Source organism: Hordeum vulgare, chromosome 2H, assembly GCF_904849725.1.
Source record: "Hordeum vulgare subsp. vulgare chromosome 2H, MorexV3_pseudomolecules_assembly, whole genome shotgun sequence".
Taxonomy (NCBI): domain Eukaryota; kingdom Viridiplantae; phylum Streptophyta; class Magnoliopsida; order Poales; family Poaceae; genus Hordeum; species Hordeum vulgare.
Window position 1 is genome coordinate 88551909 of NC_058519.1, and position 17710 is coordinate 88569618.

Below are 17710 nucleotides of genomic sequence, written 5' to 3' on the forward strand. Positions count from 1 at the left end.
ACGAAGACGGACCTTTACAAAAGCACTATACTCGGGGTCGTCACCGGTGATGATCATGTCATCAACATAAAGAAGAAGAGTCCGACTACGAGGAGATACTTGTAGAGCACCTTTATAGTCACCAAGTAACGTTGTAGAAAAGCAGGGTAGAAACATACCTCAACCGAACAGATTCATCTCAGACCAAGCCAGCAGCAAGAATGCAACCAACACGTGTGTCTCCCCTGCAGCAGGAACAAAACTTTAGAGACGAAGCAAATGAAAAATAAGGATTGAAAGTAAGGGCTAAATATGACCAATGGCATCAACCAAGATATCAGAAGGAGCTAATTTATTGTCCTCCTCGCAATTCTTCAAATAGTAAAGAGTAGAATTTCACATTCAAAGCACACTAAATGTGTTCCTACAAAAATAACACACACTAAATGTGAACAATGCCATCTAACATCAAAGATGAGAATTTGTTAACAGTAGAAATCAAATTCAAACCATATTCTTCCTGCCCAAGGATATGGTTTTTCCCTTTTACCTTTAGCAAGAGTGTACTTGTGCTCAACTGAATACTGATTATGAGAAATTTAAGATGAGATAATGCACACACTAAAGACCATATGTTGCCTTGTATGAGCACAAATTAAAAAATATCAACTTCTGCAACAAAAAACGAGACTGGAGAACCAAAGCATAATGAGAACACCTTGTACCTGCATTTCATCAAATTGGCAGTGTGTATTAAATCCATACTTCAGGTCCTGGACGCCCCTCTCCATCAAATCGCCTTCCTGTGAGGCTTGTCTCAAATTCATTTCCAAACCACCAAAATACACAACAGAGATAGAGTTGCCATTAGATGGAAATTTATATGAGAGAGAGAGGGAGAGGGAGGAAGGTGAATGGGAGTTACTGCAGACTAAGGGGAAGGTGAGGACCTAAGCCGGCGAGCCGGTGCTGGCTTACTCCCGTCGAGCCGCTGCTGTTTCTTTCATGCCGTCCAACTACTACTGCTTGCTGATGGGGAGGAGGCTTTGAGAGGGGAGGAGATACGTGATCTGGTGACTGGTGAGGACAGACGAACCAGGAGCTGCTGAGATCGTTGTTGCCCTCTTACATCACCTCCTCCCCTACGTGAGGGTGACCACGCGGGAAGGTCGAGGGGCTGGTCTGTTGAAGCTGGGGGCGGGAAGGTCGAGGGGCTGGTCTGTTGAAGATGGGGGGACGGCAAAGGGTGTGGCAGCGGAGGTGGAGGACGATGAATCGTTTAGGTTTTCAACTTTTCATCGCTTTCCCAAATCCATATGCACGCTGAGAAAGGAAAACGACAGCTGATTTCCTTGACCCCACATGGAAAGAGCCCACTCGTCAATGACACTTGAAGCAGCCGTATACGTGAAAGAAAACCAACAGCTTACAGAACGCCAGCAGTCAAAAGCTGAGCGACAGTAAAAAAATCAGGCAGCCGAACGAGCTTGGCGCACGCGGTTGCCTCAGAATGGCAGGTAGCCCAGCCTCTTTTGTAGGAGAAACTATGTCAAGAGCATGTGTAATTACAAATATTGTGGAAAGCAAGAGGGCAGTTCATCAAAGTGAGATGTGCTGTATACGTTAACTTGGGTTCAGAAATCCCATGTCAAATTGATACTTGGGTTCAGAAATCCCATGTCAAATTGATACTTACAGAAGAAGCGCTCAAAGGCCCGTTGACTTCATGCAGATCCACATACAACAAAACAAGGCTCCGCATGGACTACAGGAGAAACATTTTCTTAGCCTTTCGGTGCCTTGCTCGCTTCTAGCATAAATTCTAAATGAAAAATGAAGGTATCAAGGACCGAAGGCAATTCTCTGCACCAGATCTGGCCTTCTCTTGCTCGGCATCCGAAGAAGTCCAGTAATTTGGAGCTCCGTGACAGCCCTGCAGAACCGTGCTCTGAAAAAATACGTGTCAAGGATTACCTAGACTGAAATGTGAGTAGACAATTATGGACTGTATTTGAAAATGAAAACCATGAATTCAGTTTGTCAAACTGTGGTCAATGAAGCGTAAAAAAAACACTATGGTCAAGGATACTGGATCATGGCTTCACTCTGTTGAGGCGTGGCTTTTGATTTCTTTTTTGAGGGGGAACCAACCAATTTGTTTTTCCCTTTTGAATTGATGATTCCATCAAAAGACAGGTACCAGTCATGAAGGTTAATTACGTCACCATATTCTTGGGCTAGGTTGCACCTGCAAAGCAAAATGGTTTCGCATCAGCTATAAGATGTTGGCCAAGGCTTTGCTTGCCCACAATATGGCACCTGTTTGAGCCTAGGCCTAGCCTTTATGGCATATTATGGTTTTGCCATTCAGATTCCAAGCGTAACAGCTACTTAGATATCAGTAAGAATATTCATATCTTCGTGCATGGACTTACATAACTGATGTGTCATGCAAGGATGCTGACACAGCAATTCCATTTCTGCTGCAGCAAGAGCAATTAAGACGGCTCTGTGACTTCAGGAGATCAAGCTGAACCATTTTTCTTGGGTTTCCAATTAGTGCCTAGATATGATACGAGATGAAATGGAAATCAGAATTGTTATCAGTACATGGGTTACTCTTATACGATTCTAAATTAACTGAAGTCCTAGCTTTGTCCTCAGTCAGACTTCTCTATATTTGACCAAGTCTAGAAAATTATGTTAATATCTACAACATCACATATATATAATATGAAAATACTTTTTATGATGAACCCAATGAAACTAATTTGGTGTTGCAGTTGTTGATGTATTTTTCTATGGTCCTGGTTAAACTTACAAGAAGTTTGACAACTAATTTGGAACAGATGGAGTACACAGTAATAACAATTCTTTATATGAAGGAAAAACTTACAGATTGGAGAACACCAACATTCTTGAAGCAAATGATTTCGTGAAAAGGTAAACACTCGACAGGCACCAAAAGTTTTCTGTTGAATATCTAGACATTAGATGCTGAAACTTCAAACGACTTAATATTAGAAACTGAATGGGTTAATAGGATAAGTGACTTCTCGGTTCACAGCGTCAACTTAACAATCAGTCATGTCAAGATGTTAATTACTAAATCTCACTGTATATATTATATATACTACTATATTAAACCGGCTAAGCTAGGAGCCCCTTCTTTTTTTGAATTTTTTTCAAGGGCTGTATCACTTTGATACATGGCAACCAATGAACAGTGCCCTGAATAGTAACTATGTTCATTGATTAACCGTGCCAATAATCCTGTGTGAACATTAATCATAGGTAAATAGTAATTACGGGTGAACAGTACTAGCAAAACCACTTATAAAACTGATGCACACAATAATTTCCTGTTAACATTATTTCCATATGAAAAGTATATTTGAAAACAAAAAGATTTTAAAAAACTGAGATTTTTATACACATCAAAGACAAGAGACCTTTCTAGGTTCGTGTATTTTTTCACGCTGTGATGACATCCGAGAAGAGAAGCTTGGTAAAAAAACATAGCTCAAATTAGCTTCCTCTTTTTCTTTTCCCTTTTTTTCTTCACTCGGTGGGACAACAGTGTTTATTCGGGCCACCGCCATTTAACTGCTCTTGGGTCCTGTGTTTCTCTCTTTTGTTGATGCATCTTTCATTGGTTCGGTCGTGCACATGATCGGTTGTTGCCATAATTTCATGTGTCATGTATTCTCTGGAAGGCTCCAAGCCATTCCACCGCTATGCATGGCTATAAAATGGCTCCACCTTAGACCAGCTTCTTCCCCACCGCTACCCTACTTCTTCTGCCGCTGCACCAATACGCCATTGTTATGCTCGGTGTCCCTGCACCTGCCACAACAGACATCCTCACGTCGCTATCATCGGTATCTTGTACGTGGCCACCACCGATGGAGGCGGCAGACATCTCCTCGGCGCTCAACACGAATGACTCGGACGCACCGGCGCACATCCTCCATCTGTGTACTTTATTGCCCGTCCTCCTTGCATTCCCTTTTGTGTCCTCCACCAATGTCAAGCCTCAGGCCACTACACCGTCCGTCTTTGCCCAAGCCGGACCAGGTTCCACTTCATGTAGGGTGGAATCCTCCACCACGCCTCTTTGGGTGCACAACTAACTCGACGCGCTATCCTCTTGCTCCTTGCTAGCGCGACGTTGATGCCATATCTCTGGCCCTGCACATCTGTCGGGCCAGCGTAGTCCCTACGCACACACGACCATGCAGTCGATGAGATACACCCTAGCCTGGGTCTGGTTTGCAATGGTGCTGATGATGGGGTCGCCGTACGCCGCCCGTGCGCCAACTTGACCTCTCCCTGCCAGGTGCTACCTCCCACAAACCTCCCTAGATCCACATTGATCTACACAAAGCATCACTGGTGACGGGTGGAAGCACACATGGTCAACGACACCCAGCTAAGGATGCTCTATAGCCTTTTGCCACTTTATGACTTTTTTACAGTTTTGTGATGATTTACTTGGCATGGTTATGTGGATCTAAGAGGGTTTGCGTTGTTTTACCAATACTGAGACCTTTCCGAAGCATCCACCACTACCCAACTCCACTCTATAAAAAGAACTCTAGAAAATGCTCTATCGGATCATATCTTTCTCGGTTCTCGGCCGATAAAATAAACATTGCATCCCCGGCGGCAACTACGGTCATGAGGGTAGAGCAGTGGCGATGTCCACAAAGCGGCAGCGCAGCAACAACACCGTGGAATCTCCAGTCTCCGCTCTATCTTATCCCTTGACTTTTAGCGGATCCATCGCCGACAACCGTTGCTAGAGGAGCTGCGGTCAGCACATGGAGGCGCCTGTGGTGGAGACAAGTGCGGTGGGTCAAGGGACGTTGTGTGCTGCTTGAGAATGACCCAGGAGAAGGCTCAACCGACACTAGAAACCATCCCCAACTACTCTCGGTCCCCTCCTCAGTCCCAATCGGTGGCACCCTTATTTCTCTCGTGATTTCCTCTTCACAGTAGCAGCAGTAGCGCAACCATCAAGTCGGCTAAAACTAGAACACAAGATAATAAGCTAGACACATCAAAAAAATCAGCCAAAAATGGGAACAAGGACCTACTGTACCACGCAAAAAGATGCACATATTTGCATGAATTCACTGAGTAAACAAAAAGCACCACTCAACTCGCAACCTTTAAAGCCCACCACCTCTTTTTTGCCATGCAAATACAAGCAACATAGATATGTACACAGGTTACCCAACTGGTGCAGCGTGCCGCCGTGCGTCCGCACACTAGTCATACCTATTCCTAGAGGGTCTTATGGCATATCATTGTACATCTAGGCTTCATCTGGTATTGTGGTGGATTATGACAATCTGGTGATCACATTTGGCTTAGCTTCTTATATTTGGGTGTTTAACTAGACACTTCTCTTAATGAAGATGGAAACAAATATATTACTGTGTTTCAAACTGAGATTAAACATGAGAGAACAAACACTGGATAAAACTTGTCTGATATTAAGCTAATTTACCAAACACAAAATGCAAGATCAAAATGGTGCTGAGCTAATATATCCTACCATAACTTTACCTCGTAATATCATCCAATAACATGGTAGCTTTATCGTTTAATGGCACTGTTCCAATTGCAGTACTATTGGTTGATCTCCTGATACAGCATGAAGTGATAGTCAGGCAGTTTCAGCTAAGCAAAATTTATAATATTGTATTGGAGTTTCAAGGATAAGACATTCAGTCACGTCTTGCCTGTTATCACTATAGCATTGTATGTAAAGTAAATACTACTCCATATGTCCCAAAATAAGGGTCGCAAATTTAGTACTAAAGCAGCAACACTTATTTTGGGACGGAGGGAGTACTATATTAGTCTGGCTGGTAGCAGGTGCGTCAAATGAAACACCCCTGCTAATTATTATTCGGCATTAACATCATGATCATAATTCGGTATCACAAGTTTTACATAACCATTAGTCATAAATAACAATAACTGCATGATTATTTAGGTCTTAATATTTGTTTGATCAATAGAATTGCACATGATAGATGATAAAAGGAGGTACGAACCTAGGCCACTTATCCTTTGTGGTTATCACACAATCTGCACTGGTTGTAGTTGACTGAAGCTCTTTGACCTTGGCAATAATCTAGAAAAGAATGAGCATATTCATTACTAGCGCCTCAGTGCAGTCAATACAAGTTTTGCAATTATTGTCTTTGGGTTTTCTGCTACAAGCCCATAATTAGCTTCTGCAATGTAAAGTTAAATTGACGAATTTCCAGTCCATTTTGTGAAAACATAAATTCAGCAATCACAAATATTCAGAAGCTACTTTAACCCAAAAAACTTCAACCAGAGAACCAAAATAATTTATCCCATTTTCAGAGTATCTATCCAGATTCCATACAAACAACCAAGTATGAAAACTGGTGATGAGAAACTGGACACCATTTAGCAAGTGAATAAACTTGACCAAAATGACTAAATATGACATAATATAATTTCTCGTTACATGAGTTGCACTTCTTTCACCAAAGTGTTCATCATTACAAAATCAGCAGTGAGAATACCTCATTCATTCCTTCTAAGTGGATGCTCCAAACTTCAAGAACATGAAATAATGTTTCCATAGGCATGTATCTGATCCATAGACAAATCAAAAGGACAGAATTAAATAAAAGATTGCAAAAAAAAGGTATAGCCTTCAGACAAATGAAAAAAGCAGCCCTAGTATGTAACTGCTGCAAAAAAATATATAAGCTTAAATCTTTCATGGTAATTGTAAGTTGCCCATATTACTTACAATAATCATGGCCTAGCGACTCCATTGAAGAATCTGGAGCTCTCACAAATTATAAATTAAAGAGATAAAAAGGTATGAGGAGAGTAATTGGGGAAATACTCTACACGGTCACACACTGCAGGATCACAGTTTTTATATTAGCGATTACAATCGGTTAGGATCTACATGTGATATATTCTAACAACAATAAATTGAATACTTTGTGCTTCAAGAAACCTGAAAGCAAATTCAATCATCTTACCTTACTGTATCCAATGCCTGAGCTATACATCTTCTACCAGCACCTGATTTTCCGCTTGATAGATTCCCACTTGTCAGTTTAGACATAAGCAGTTCATTATTTGAATCATTCCGAGTATGCAGATCTGGATTGATTGCCTCGCAGAAAATATCTAAAAGTTGCACTTTGCCATGTCTTCCAGCTTCATACAGGCACTGGATAGTCATAATGTGGGAGACAAATATTCAGTACAATGGACATAGCATACTCACAATTAATCAACTAAAGAAGCTTCTGCACATCCTTCACATGAAGGTAGACATGTGAGCATGCAATATCGTAAACGTTTAGCACAACGTTCATTTATGTATAATGATAGGGGGGAGCACCACGAGCCTACCGAGAGAACAGAACTCCAATCCTTTTGCAGCTTCATCAGCTCAGACAACCCTTCTACCAAATTGTTGCCAGGCTTGATTGAGTTATATTCCCTGCAATACACAGTTTTAAACCTAAAGCATGGGAGAAATTATTGTAACCAGATCTTATAGATGATCTTATACCTTGTGCATGAGGGTAAACCAAAAGCTTGTTTCTGAATTCCTACAGGCAGTGCACCAAATTTATCATGCCAAAAGTTCTGTAGGGCAGTAAATCAGAAGCAACTCAAACAGAGATATAGATATTAAAATTTAAGAGAAACTGAAGTGTAGGTTCTAGCTGGTAGTAGTAACAAAAAAATTGCAAACATGGTACTATGATGGAATTAGGAAATAGCAGCAACCTCAGAATCCTCTTCAAGCATTCCCATGCACAAGAAGCTCAAAGGTTCGACAGAGAAGTGCTTACTGCATGCAAGCTATGTCAATTTTGATTAGCCTTTCCATAACAGATGGAGAAAATATATTCAATAGAATTTCTAACATGAATATAGCTTCAGTGCATAATATGAAACACTAACCTTGAGAGCACTAATGAAAGATGTTATTGTCCCATCGTGTCTGAAAAAGTAATTTCTGAGGAAGACTGCAACTTCGTGACTGATGCAGAAACCAGCGCATGGTTTAACAAGGATGGCCTCCACAAGGGCATTCATTCTATCAGAGGGAGACCCCAACGTGAGCTTACAGGGATCTAATCTTTGAAGAGCTTCCGATGAGAGTAGTTTCCTTGGTGCGTCAAGGGTAGTTGCTATCCCCATTACAAAGAAGATTGGAATCTTAATTACCCACTCACTACAACAAAGAGATCAGTATTAGGCTTTCAAAAATTCTATGTCGAACTAAACCCACAAATGCAAGCTTCTTAATTGAAATTAATAACAGAAAGAAGAAAAACTATGTATTATGTTTCATTACTGGTAAATACATTTCTTCTAGAGAGGAGCTAAATAAGTGGCGTGGAGCATGCAACTACAAGAAAAGGAGCAGAAGCTATTGAACAAATAAATCAATATGCTTCTTGCTATCATTGACATTGAAACTAATTAGTGTTAAGCTGTAAGGATTACAGAGTGGGCTAAAAATTGAATCTAGTATTTATGTAGTCCGGATTTTGGCATATCTCGTGGGTACCAAGATCAGAGTTTCTTCAAAGATTGCACTTACTTTTACCTGGGTTGGCGTACAAGTGATACAAGATAAGAGTAAAGTGCCTGAAGCGACGAAACATAGAGTTCACCTCAGCGTCATCACAAGCTCTCCCAGGACATCACCGGAGCATTGCTCTAAATCATCAATTATGATAATGATAGGTTGATCATAATTGTCGCCTTTGCAGTACCAAGATGCGAGTGCAGATACATCCGCTACCTGTTGGAGAAAAGCAGCAGCAGATGAAGTTAGAGAGCCAATACACTAGAATCTGAATCAACAATGCAGATTTAAAAAAATTTGAGCCACAGTCATGTCACTCACATCTGGAACATCTGACAGCAGCTGCCTCAACAAGCTCCTTAAGCAGCCACCGACTCCATTCTTTGCTGATAATTCTGTTGCCGAGAGCTTGGCCAGGTGACATCCATTAGACTCCAGATGATCCATGAGATCCCGAAATGTCGTGACATCATCAACAAATTCTGCATTCTCTGCAAAAGTGAGAAATCCAATCCAATCAAGTCAGCTGATTCCTCGCCAGTAGAAACCAATCAGTTAAAAACTTGATGGCAGTGTTCTGCTTACTAGTGAGAACAAATGTCGTTGGTATCTTTCTGCAGATCACATCGGTTAAGAGAGGGTACGGCTGCTGGATTTCAGCAGGGCAGGGTCTCATGATAGAGCGGATAGTGGAGAAGGATTCCTGGACCCACCGCAGCACCTGGTCAAACAGCTTGAGGTTGATGCCTCTGAGGACCTCCTGGAACCAAAACAAAGCAATACCAAGATGAGACATAGCAAACATTAAAGTATACACATGATGAGGGACGGGGCTGGTCAATCGAATTATGGGGTGAAGAGAGGCAGACATTGATGGTGGATTGGATCTTGGACCAGGTGCAGTTGAAGGCCTCCAGGCGGAGATGCTCGTACAGCTCTATGTCCACCTCCTCCTCGTCATCCCGCGGTCTCTTTGCAGATTTGGGGTTGGGAGATAACGGTTGGGAGACCTCGATCCGCCGCCGAGCCCGGGAAGTTGCCGGGGAGGAAACAGATGCGGACGCACCAGCGGACGCCTTATGAAGGACAAAGAACGGCTGCATGGAGACTGACATGAGAGTGAGATGAATGCAGATCACACGCAGGCAGCAACATATGAGCGGAAACATGCCTGGATATTGTTGGCGGCTGTGAGCGAAGCTTCGCGAGACGGTGTAGCCATGGCTCCGGCGGTCAGAAGGGGTAGGCGGCACCACGCGCCGGCAAGGGACACGGCAAGGGACGGTGGGGACTTGGGGTGGGGGCGGCGGCTGGGGCGGGGCGGCTAGGTTTTCGGAAGGTTGAGGGCGAATGGGGACGGTTGGCGCCGTGGTGAGGTTTTGGGGGGGAAATCCTATTCGCCGCTCGCTGCGGCAAATTGTCGAGGATTCGTGCAGGGACAAGGATGCAAGTGACGCAACATGGGCCGGTCCATTTCCAGCTTTGCACCGTGCGGCCGAGTTTTTTTATGTTCTGTTTCTTTTTCTGTTTATTCCATTTTTCGTTTGGCTTCTGTTTTTCGTTTTTTCATTTTTTTTCTGCTTCTATTTTTGTTTCTCCTTTTCTTTTCATTTTACTTTTCAAGCTTATTTTTCTTTTCAACAATTTTTCAGAAATGTTAAAAATGTTCATGTTATAATTTTTTGTTCACAAATTCTGATAATTTTGGGGAATTTATAAATGTTCCCATTTTCAAATTTTTGTTCACAAATTTTAAAATGTCATGTCTTGAAAATTTTCTTGCATATTCAAAAAAATGGGAACTTCAAAAAATATTCACAATTTTGCAATTTTGTCTAAAATTTGAAAAAACAATACATGTTTGAAAATTTGTCTTGAAACTCAGAACAACATTTTCTTTTATTTTTGTTCATGTTTTGAATTTTATAATTTCTTGTAAAATATTTTTTATTTTAGTTTCTTCGTTTTTGAGTTTCTTCATTTCATTTTGTAATTTCCTTTTCTTCTATTTTTATTGTCTTTATGTTCTTAAGAATTTCAATTTCTTTTCTAGAATTATAAAATGTTCAGTAATCCATAAAATATTATTGCTATTATTTGTTTTCACAAATTCAGAAAATGTTCTTTAATTTCTAAAAAAAATCCCCATGTTATAAAAAATGTTCCTTTTTCAAATAAATTTACAAGTTAAAAAATGTTCACGTTTCCAAATTATGTTTGGGAGTTTTCAAAATTCTTCCCATTTCAAAATGTGTTCACCAATTTTAATAAAATGTTCAATAACAACAACGATAAAAACAACAAAGTCTTTAGTCCCAAACAAATTGGGGTAGGCTAGAGGTGAAACCCATAAGATCTCACGATCAACTCATGATTCTCACACATGGATAGCAAGCTTTCACGCACCCCGATCCATGGCTAGTTCTTTAGTGATGCTCCAATCCTTCAGGTCTCTCTTTACGACTCTTTCCATGTCAAGTTTAGTCTACCTCGGCCTCTTTTGACATTATCAGCACGCTTTAACCGTCCGCTATGCCTGGGGCTTCTCGAGGCATGCGTTGAATATGCCCAAACCATCTCACACGATGTTGGTCAAGCTTCTCTTCAATCGGCGCCACCCCAACTCTATCTCGTATATCATCATTCCGGATCCGGTCCTTCCTTGTGTCGCCACACATCCATCTCAATATACGCATCTCCCGTCATACCTAACTGTTGCACATGTCGCCTCTTAGTCGGCCAACACTGAGCGCCATACAAGATTGTGGGTCGAACCGTCGTCCTATAGAACTTGCCTTTTAGCTTTTGTGGCACTCTCATATCACAAAGAATGCGAGAAGCTTGGCGCCACTTGATCCATATGACTTTAATTCGATGGTTCACATCTTCATCGATATCCCCATCCTTCTGCAACATTGACCCCAAATATCGAAAAGTGTCCTTCTGAGGCACCACCGCCCATCAAGGCTAACATCCTCGTGATCCTCGTGCCTAGTAGTACTAAAAGCGCACCTCATGTACTCGGTTTTAAACCTACTAAGTCTAAAACCTTTCGAATCCAAGGTTTGTCTCCATAACTCCAACTTCATATTGACCCCCCTGTGACTATCATTGATTAGCACCACATCATCCGCAAAAATAGCATACATCATGGGATATCTCCTTGTATATACCTTGTGACCTCATCCATCACCAAGGCAGAAAGATAAGGGCTGAAAGCTCGGCCCTCATGCAGTCCTATCTTAATCGGGAAGTCGTCAGTATCGCCATCACTTGTTGGAAGACTTGTCACAACATTATCGTACATGTCCTTGATGAGGGTAATATACTTTGGTTGGACTTTGTGTTTCTCCAAGGCCCACGACATAATATTCCGCGGTATCTTATCATAGGCCTTCTCCAAGTCAATGAACACCATATGCAGGTCCTTCTTTTGCTCCCTATATATCTTTATAAGTTGTCGTACCAAGAAAATGGCTTCCATGGTCGACCTCCCACGCATGAAACCAAACTGATTTTTGGTCACGCTTGTCATTCTTCTTAAGCAGTACTCAATGACTCTCTCCCATGGCTTCATTGTATGGTTCGTCAGTTTAATTCCACGGTAATTTGTACAACTCTGAACATCCACCTTGTTCTTGAATCTCGGTACTAATATACTCCGTCTCCATTCTTCTAGCATCTTGTTTGCCCGAGAAATGAGGTTGAAAGGTTTGGTCAGCCATACCATCACTATGTCCTCGAGGCCTCTTCACACCTTAACGAGGATAAAATCACGGCCCATCGCCTTGCCTCCTTTCATCCTTTTTAAAGCCTCCTTGACCTCTGACTTCACACAACCCATACTGGTATCATCAAAGGAGTCTCTAGTTCAATGGTAGAGCTCTCACTCTCCCCATTGAACAACTTGTCAAAGTACTGTTGGGGAATGTTGCATGGGAAACAAAAAAAATCATACGCTCACCAAGATCAATCTAGGAGATGCACATCTATGAGAGGAGAGATTTTATCTACATACCCTTGTAGATCGCTAAGTGGAAGTGTTCAAGAACGTGGTTGATGTAGTGGTACGTCTTCGCGATCCAATCACAATCCATCCCGCGAACTCCCGATCAAGCGCCAAATGGACGGCACCTCCACGTTCAACACACGTACAACTTGATGACGTCTCCGCCTCCTCGATCCAGCGAGCGAGGGCAGAGTAGTAGATGAGTTCTCCGGCAACAAGCCGTTGTGGTTGCGGTGGTGGTGGTGCTATCCTGGCACGGCTACGCCTAGCGCTACCAAAACCGCGAACGAAGGAGAAAACGATCCAGGGAGGGAGAGGGGCGCCAAGGGCTTCGTGTGTCCTCTTGGGGAGCCCCTCCCCTCTATATATAGGTGGAGGAGCTTGTGGAACAGCCCCTCCAAACCATAGGGCGCGGCCAATGGGGGGAGGAGGTGGAATCCTAGCCCCCCTCCTTCCCTTCCATACAAAGGTGGACTTTCCACCTTTCCCGACTACATGGGCCTTGAGGGACTTGTGCGCTTGGCCCAATAAGGATACGACGTCTCCCCTTGGCCCATGCAAACCCTTGGGGCGTGTTAGAACCCTTGGTGAACTTCCGGACTCGTGTAGAAGTTTCTGAAACCTTCTAGAAGCTTCTTGGTACAATACCGGAAAAATTCAGAACTTTTTCGGTAGCCAAAATATGACTTCCCATATATTAACTTTACCTCCCGACCATTCTGGAGCTCCTCTTGACATCTGAGATCTCATCCGGGACTTCGAACAACCTTCGGCCACCAACATATATAACTCAACAATACCATATAATCACCAAACGTTAAGTGTGCAGACCCTACGGGTTCGATAACTATGTAGACATAACCGAGACATTCTCCGATCAATAACCAATAGCGGGACCTAGATGCTCATATTGGCTCCTACATATTCTATGAAGATCTTTATCGATCGAACCACGTTGTCAAGGATTTAATCAATCTCGTATGCTGTTCTCTTTGTCCATCGGTATGTTACTTGCCTGGGATTCGATTGTCAGTATCTCCATACCTAGTTCAATCTCGTTACCGACAAGTCTCTTTACTCGTTCCGTAATACAAGATCCCATGACTAACTATTTAGTCACATTGCTTGCAAGCTTGTTGTCATGTTGTATTGCCGAGTGGGCCCTGAGATACCTCTCTGTCACACGGAGTAAAAAATTCCAGTCTTGAACCATGGAAACTCAACAGACACCCTCAGCGATACCTATAGAGCACATTTATAGTCACCCAGTTACGTTGCGACGTTTGATATACACAAGGTACTTCTTTGGTGTCAGTGAGTTACATGATCTCATGGTCATAGGAACAGATACTTGACATGCAGAAAACAATAGCAATAAACTGACACAATCATATGCTACATTTATAGTTTGGGTCTTGTCCATCACATTATTCTCCTAATGATGTGACCCCATTATAAAATGACATCTCATGTACATGCCAGGAAACCTTGACCATCTTTGTTCAACGAGCTAGTCCATTAGAGGTTTCACTAGGGACATAGTGTTGTCTATGTACCCACGTATGTATTTGAGTTTCCAATCGATACAATTCTAGCAAGGATAATAAATGATTATTATGAACAAGGAAATATAATAACAACCACTTTATTATTGCCACTAGGGCATATTTCCAACAGTCTCCCACTTGCACTAGAGTCAATAATCTAGTTCACATCACCATGTGATTAACACCCAATGAGTTCTCGGGTTTTATTATGTTTTGCTTATGAGAGAGATTTTAGTCAATGGGTCTGCAACATTCAGATCCGTGTGTACTTTACAAATCGCCATGTCATACTGTAAATGCTGACACCATGCTCTACTTGGAACTATTACAAATGATTGCTCCACTATATGAATCCGGTCTGCTACTTAGAGTCATCCGGATTGGTGTCAAAGCTTGCATCGACGTAACCATTTATGACAAACTCTTTTATCACCTCCATAATCGAGAAACATTTCCTTAGTCCTCTATTTACTAAGGACAATTTGGACCATTGTCGAGTGATCCATTGCTGGATCACTCTTGTACCCCTTGACAGACTCATGACAAGGCACACAACAGGTGCGGTACACAACATGGCATACTATAGAGCCTATGTTTAAGGCAAAGGGGACGACCTTCGTCCTTTCTCTTTCTTCTACCATGGTCAGGTTTTGAGACTTACTCAAATTCACACCTTACAATACAGGCAAGAACTCCTTTTTGACTGATCCATTTTGAACTCCTTCAAAATCTTGTTAATGTATATATTCATTGAAAGTTTTATCAAGCATCTTGATCTATCTCTATAGATCTTGATGCCCAACGTTCAAGTAGCTTAATTCAGTTTTTCCTTTGAATGACTCCTTTCAAACAACCCCTTATGTTTTCCAGAAATTCTACATCATTTCCGATCAACAATATGTCAATCACATATACTTATCAGAAATTCTATAGTGCTCCCACTCACTTTCTTTGAAATACAAGTTTCTTCATAAGCTCTGTATAAACCAAAAGCTTTGATCACTCATCAAAGCACTTATTCCAACTCCGAGATGCTTGCACCAGTTCATAAATGGATCGCTGGAGCTTGCATGCCTTTTAGCATCTTTAGGATTGACAAAACCTTTTGGTTGTATCACATAGAACCTTTCCTCAAGGAAGCCTTTAAGGAAACGATGTTTTGACATCCATCTGCTAGATTTTGTAATTGAAAAATGCAGCAATTGTTAACATAATTCCAACGGACTTTAGCATCGCTACGGGTGAGAAAGTCTCATCGTAGTCAACTCTTGAACTTGTGGGAAACCTCTTTGCGATAAGTCGAGCTTTCTAAATGGTGACATTTACCATCATCGTATGTGTTCCTTTTAAAGATCCATTTGTACTTAATAGCCTTACGACCATCAAATAGTTCTTCGAAAGTCCACACTTTGTTTTTATACATGGATCCTATCTCGGATTTCATGGCCTCCAACCACTTGTCGGAATTCGGACCCACCATCGCTTCTCCATAGCTCATAGGTTCATTGTTATCCAACAACATGACCCCCGAGACAGGATTACCGTACCACTCTGGAGCAGTACGTGTCCTTGTCTACCTACGAGGTTTGGTAGTAACTTGATACGAAGCTTCATGATCACCATCATTAACTTCCTCTTAAACTAGTGTAGGTGCCACAGGAACATCGTCCTTCGCCCTACTACTCTCTGGTTGAAGTGACGGTTCAATAACCTCATCAAATTCCACCATCCTCCCACTCAATTATTTTGAGAGAAACTACCCGTTCTTAGAAGACAAACACTTTTCCTTTGGATCTGAGATAGGAGGAATACCCAACTATTTCCTTTGACTATCCTATGAAGATGCATTTATTCGTTTTGGGTTCGAGCTTATCAGGTTGAAACTTTTTAACATAAGCGTCGCATCCCCAAACTTTAAGAAACAACAGCTTAGGTTTATTGCGAAACCATAGTTCGTACGGTGTCATCTCTAAGGAATTTATATGGCCCTATTTAAAGTGAATGTGGTTGTCTCTAATGCATAACCCCAAAACGATAGTGGCAAACTGGTAAGAGACATCATAGTACGCATGATATCCAATAGGGCACGGCTACGACGTACGACACCATCACACTATGGTGTTCCACGTGGCATGAGTTGTGAAAAAATTTCCACATTGTCTTAAGTGTATACCAAACTTGCAACTCAGATATTCACCTCTACGATCGCATCACACACATTTCATCCTCTTGTTACGATGATCTTCAACTTCACTCTGAAACTTCTTGAACTTTTCAACATTTCAGACTTGTGATTCATCAAGTAAATATACCCATATATACTCGAATTATATGTGAAGTAAGAACATAACATATCCACTACGTGCTTCGGCACTCATTGAACTGCATACATAAAAATGTATTATTTCCAACAAGTCACTTGTTCGTTCCATCTTACTGGAAAACGAGGCATTCAGTCATCTTGCCCATGTGGCATGGTTTGCATGTCTCAAGTGATTCAAAATCAAGTGGGTCCAAAAAGATCCATCGAATAATTGTTGGAGACTCAAATGATGGATATGTATGGAGTTTCTTCATGCGTTCTACACCAATATGCATGGTTTGCATGTCTCAAACGATTCAAAATCAAATGAGTCCAAAGATCCATTAGCATGGAATTTCGTCATGCGTTTTATACCAATATGACCTAAGCGACAATGCCACAAATAAGTGGTACTATCATTACTAACTTTGTATCCTTTGGTACAAATACAATGAACGTGTGTATCACTACGATTGAGAATCAATAAACCATTCACATTGGGTGCATGATCATAAAAGATATTATTCATGTAAACAGAATAACCCATTATTCTCTAACTTAGGTGAATAATCGTATTGCGATAAACAAAATCAATATAATGTTCATGCTTAACGCAGACACAAAATAACATTTATTTAGGTTCACTACTAATCTCGAAGGTAGATGGAGTGTGCGATGGTTATCACATCAACCTTGGAAGCACATCCACACTTCTCCCTTAGCTAGTCTTCATTTATTCCGCAACTCCAGTTTTGAGTTACTAATTTTAGCAACTGAACTGGTATCAAATACCCAGGGGCTACAACGAGCACTAGTAAGGCACACATCAATAACATGTATATCAAATATACCTTTGTTAACATTGCCAACCTTCTTATCTGCCAAGTATCTGGGATAGTTCCGCTTTCACTGACCACTCCCTTCATAACAGAAGCACTTAGTCTCGGGTTGGGGTTCAACCTTGGGTTTCTTCACTAGAGCGACAACTAGCTTGTCATCCTTGAAGTTTCCCTTCTTACCCTTACCCTTCTTGAAACTAGTGGTTTTAGTAACCATCAAAACTTGATGCTACTTCTTGATTTCTACCTTCGTGGTGTCAAACATCGCGAATAGCTCAGGGATCATCTTCTCCATCCCTGATATGCTATAGTTCATCACGAAGCTCCAGTAGCTTGGTGGCAGTAACTTTGGAGAACTATGTCAATCACTATCTTATCTCGAAGATCAACTCCCACTTGATTCAAGCGATTGCA

The 17710-nt window shown here is 41.6% G+C and overlaps 1 protein-coding gene across 3 annotated transcripts; it reads right to left on the reverse strand.

Annotated features, from left to right (window-relative positions):
* Positions 1 to 1574: 1574 nt before the first annotated feature.
* LOC123425226 (origin of replication complex subunit 3) lies at positions 1575 to 9941 on the reverse strand. 3 transcript variants are annotated; one of them, XR_006621799.1, is made up of 18 exons: positions 9771 to 9924; positions 9469 to 9696; positions 9185 to 9359; positions 8921 to 9090; positions 8685 to 8815; positions 7966 to 8239; positions 7789 to 7863; positions 7568 to 7644; positions 7405 to 7495; positions 7026 to 7219; positions 6552 to 6621; positions 6048 to 6127; positions 5554 to 5631; positions 2876 to 2951; positions 2415 to 2542; positions 2069 to 2227; positions 1659 to 1927; positions 1575 to 1626 (listed from the first exon to the last, which is right to left on the reverse strand). XR_006621799.1 is itself a non-coding variant. In XM_045108900.1 (17 exons), exons 1-17 carry the CDS (start codon positions 9819 to 9821, stop codon positions 1822 to 1824), a joined length of 2163 nt encoding a protein of 720 aa, XP_044964835.1. In that variant the 5' UTR covers positions 9822 to 9924; the 3' UTR covers positions 1575 to 1821. The 3 variants fall into 3 exon arrangements, 2 of the variants coding, with proteins under 2 accessions (XP_044964835.1, XP_044964836.1); XM_045108900.1 differs by having other exon boundaries at positions 1575 to 1927; XM_045108901.1 differs by lacking the exons at positions 1575 to 1626; positions 1659 to 1927; positions 2415 to 2542 and having other exon boundaries at positions 2144 to 2227; positions 9771 to 9941.
* Between the last annotated feature and the right edge of the window lie 7769 nt (positions 9942 to 17710).